At 52.0% G+C, this 2,955-nt stretch overlaps 1 protein-coding gene across 3 annotated transcripts in view; it reads right to left on the reverse strand.

The window, feature by feature from the left end:
* Window positions 1-2,955, reverse strand: part of PHLDB3 (pleckstrin homology like domain family B member 3) — a 24,208-nt gene that overhangs the window by 1,980 nt on the left and 19,273 nt on the right. For all 3 annotated transcript variants that reach the window (XM_037729164.1, XM_017502308.2, XM_037729163.1), the window contains 2 exons: window positions 1,769-1,985; window positions 794-879 (listed from right to left, as the gene is read on the reverse strand). In XM_037729164.1, coding sequence (XP_037585092.1) covers window positions 794-879; window positions 1,769-1,985 — 303 coding nt within the window. The remainder of the gene's footprint in view (window positions 1-793; window positions 880-1,768; window positions 1,986-2,955) is intronic.

Below are 2,955 nucleotides of genomic sequence, written 5' to 3' on the forward strand. Positions count from 1 at the left end.
TCTCCACTACTAAAAAAAAAAAAAAAAAAAAAAAAACACACAGAGATGGGGTCTTGCTATGTTGACCAGGCTGGTCTCAAACTCCTGGCCTCAAGCGATCCTCCCATCTCGGTCTCCCAAAATGTTGGGATTACAGGGATGAGCCCCCGGGCTAGGTCTAAAGGAGACCATCTCCTTTAGATGCTCCCAGGCTGCCCCACCCTTGCTCTGACCTCTTCATTCATTTATTCCCAGCTTGACATCATAGTTTGCCACATTTTGGCTCTAATACTTTTGCTCCAAGAAAATTAACAGTCACAGGCCAGGCTCACACCTGTAATCCCAGCACTTTGGGAGGCTGAGGCAGGTGGATCACAAGGTCAGGAGTTCGAGACCAGCCTAGCCAACATAGTGAAATGCCATTTCTACTAAAAATACAAAAATTAGCCAGGTGTGATGGCGTGCCTGTAATCCTAGCTACTCGGGAGGCTGAGGCAGGAGAATTGCTTGAACCCAGGAGGCAGAGGTTGCAGTGAGCTGAGATGGTGCCACTTCACTTCAGCCTGGGCAACAGAGTGAGACTCCGTCTTAAAAAAAAAAAAAAAGTCCAGTAACAGTGGGTGAAAGCCATAGTCTAGCCTCTTAATTTTTGGTCCCTGCACTCGGGTGACCTGTTCGTCTTCTCTGCAACAAACAGGTACTCCTGGGAGTACCCTGACAGGAGAAGCTGTGAGTGGCTTTCCGCGGGACGAGCCAGGGATGAGATAAGGCTTGACTCCAACTGGGAGGGCAGGGGGACACCGAAGGGCTTCACCTTGAAGGCACAGCGTAAGTGGTCGTAATAGACTTCCTCAATGGCCTGGAAGTAGATGACACCTTTGAGCTTGGTCTCTCCCTTGTCTGGTAGGTGAGGCAAGAGAAAGAGAGAGCCAGTGAGAAAGGTGTGTCTGTGTGTGTCGAGGTGAGGGTCATTGGCTCTAAGTCCTGAGACTGGATTTGGGGTAAGCAACACAGTGACAGGAGTCTGAAGGTCCCTAAAGGTTGGGAGGTGAGTGAATGTTAATGCTGAATGGGAGACTGGGTGCAGAAACTGGACACCACTGGGGAGTGGGGTCTGCGGAGTTGGAATCCTAGGCCCTGAATGCCTTGGTCTCTGAGAAGGGAAGGAACTCAAAGCATCTTCAAGTACTTTCTAGGTATAATCTCTGCCCCCTCAAACTCTCCTGGAGGGATAAGTACATTTATCTCCATTTCACAGATGTGGAAACCAAGACTCAGAGAGGTTAAGTCACTGGGCACAAGTCACACAGCCAGAGCTGACAGAGCCAGGAGTCACCAGGTAGAGGTGGTCACCTCAGATGGTCATATAGGTTAGGGGAGAAGGATTTCAGGCAATACAAGTGTCCGAGGAGAGGTTTAGAATAATTGATTCTCCTAGAGAAGGAGAACAAGGACCTAGGACTTCTGACCTTTGTGGGGTTGGGGGCAGCTGACAGTGCAGGTTCAGACTCATGGGTGTCTAAGGAACATGGAGTCTGGGAAGCTTGAATTGTATTAAACTGTTATCTGCATCCCTGGGGTAGACTGGGGGTTTGAATTCTGGGTAGCTTCAAGAGAGACTGGGGATCTGGACCCCAGGGTCTGGAGGAAAGAGGGAGCTGTGAGCCAGGACTCCTGGGTGGTAGGGGAAGTAGGAGCTAGGGACCTGAACTTCTGGTGTCTGTAGGGAAGGGGCTTCCAGAGTGGAATTCCAGTGTCCTGGGTCCCATGGTGGCCAGGCTGGGCTTACCTGCATAGTAGGCCAAGCGGCGGGCTTGGCGGTCAAAGCAGAACCATCGCTTCCTCCAGGTCTTGATGCGGCCACCCATCTTCACCAGGGGTCCGCGGCAGCATCCCCCAGACACCTGCACATGTGGGCAGTTTTCCGGGTTGTGGCCCCATCCCTCCAGATGCTGCCGGAGATCCAAGATGCGAGGGCCTGGAGGGTGTGGTGGGGTAGGCGGGGCCTGGGGAGCAAAGAGAAGGGGCAGCTGATGTAAGGGGTAGAGGATTCTACAGCCTGGAGCTCCTCGAGGGGAGCGAGTCACAGCAGCTTGCATGTAAGGCCTGCTGCAGCCTTTAGAGGGTAATATTAACAATGACCATCTGATGAATGCAGCGGTTACATTGATTGACTGCGACGCTAGGCCCAGGGCTTTATAGACATCAGCTCCTTGACACTTCATGGCAGCGAGCCCCATTTTACACGAGCAAACTGAGGTACAGAGAGATGATGTAATGCACCCGAGGTCACACAGAGCTTTTAGGCAGCAGAACAGGGACACAAGCCCAGGTATTTCTGACCCTTGAGCTCACCCTGAAACATCAGAGGCCTATCAAAAGAAATTAAGAGGCTGGGCGCGGTGGCTCACACCTGTAATCCCAGCACTTTAGGAGGCCAAGATGGACGGATCATGAGGTCAGGAGATCAAGACCATCCTGGGTCACACAGTGAAACTCTGTCTCTACTGAAAATACAAAAAATCAGTGGGACATGGTGGTGCATACCTGTAATCCCAGCTACTCAGGAGGCGGAGGCGGGAGAATTGCTTGAACCCGGGAGGCGGAGGTTACAGTGAGCCGAGATCGCGCCACTGCACTCCAGCCTGGGCTACAAAGCGAGACTCCGTCACAAAAAAGAAAAAAAAAAGTTAAAATGTAGACTCTGATTCAGTCATTTCAGGGTGGGGTCTGGGGTGGGAGGTGAGGTTCTCCATGTGTGACAAGCTCCCAGGTGGGCCCTGATGCTGCTGCTCCACGAGCCACACTTTGCACGTCAAGGAGTTAGAAAACTGAAGCAGGGGCCGGGTACAGTGGCTCAAGCCTGTAATCCCAGCACTGTGGGAGGCCGAGGCGGGTGGATCACGAGGTCAAGAGATCAAGACCATCCAGGTCAACATGGTGAAACCCCGTCTCTACTAAAAATACAAAAAATTA

This window comes from Cebus imitator, unplaced genomic scaffold, assembly GCF_001604975.1.
Source record: "Cebus imitator isolate Cc_AM_T3 unplaced genomic scaffold, Cebus_imitator-1.0 Scaffold296, whole genome shotgun sequence".
In the NCBI taxonomy this organism is placed as follows: domain Eukaryota; kingdom Metazoa; phylum Chordata; class Mammalia; order Primates; family Cebidae; genus Cebus; species Cebus imitator.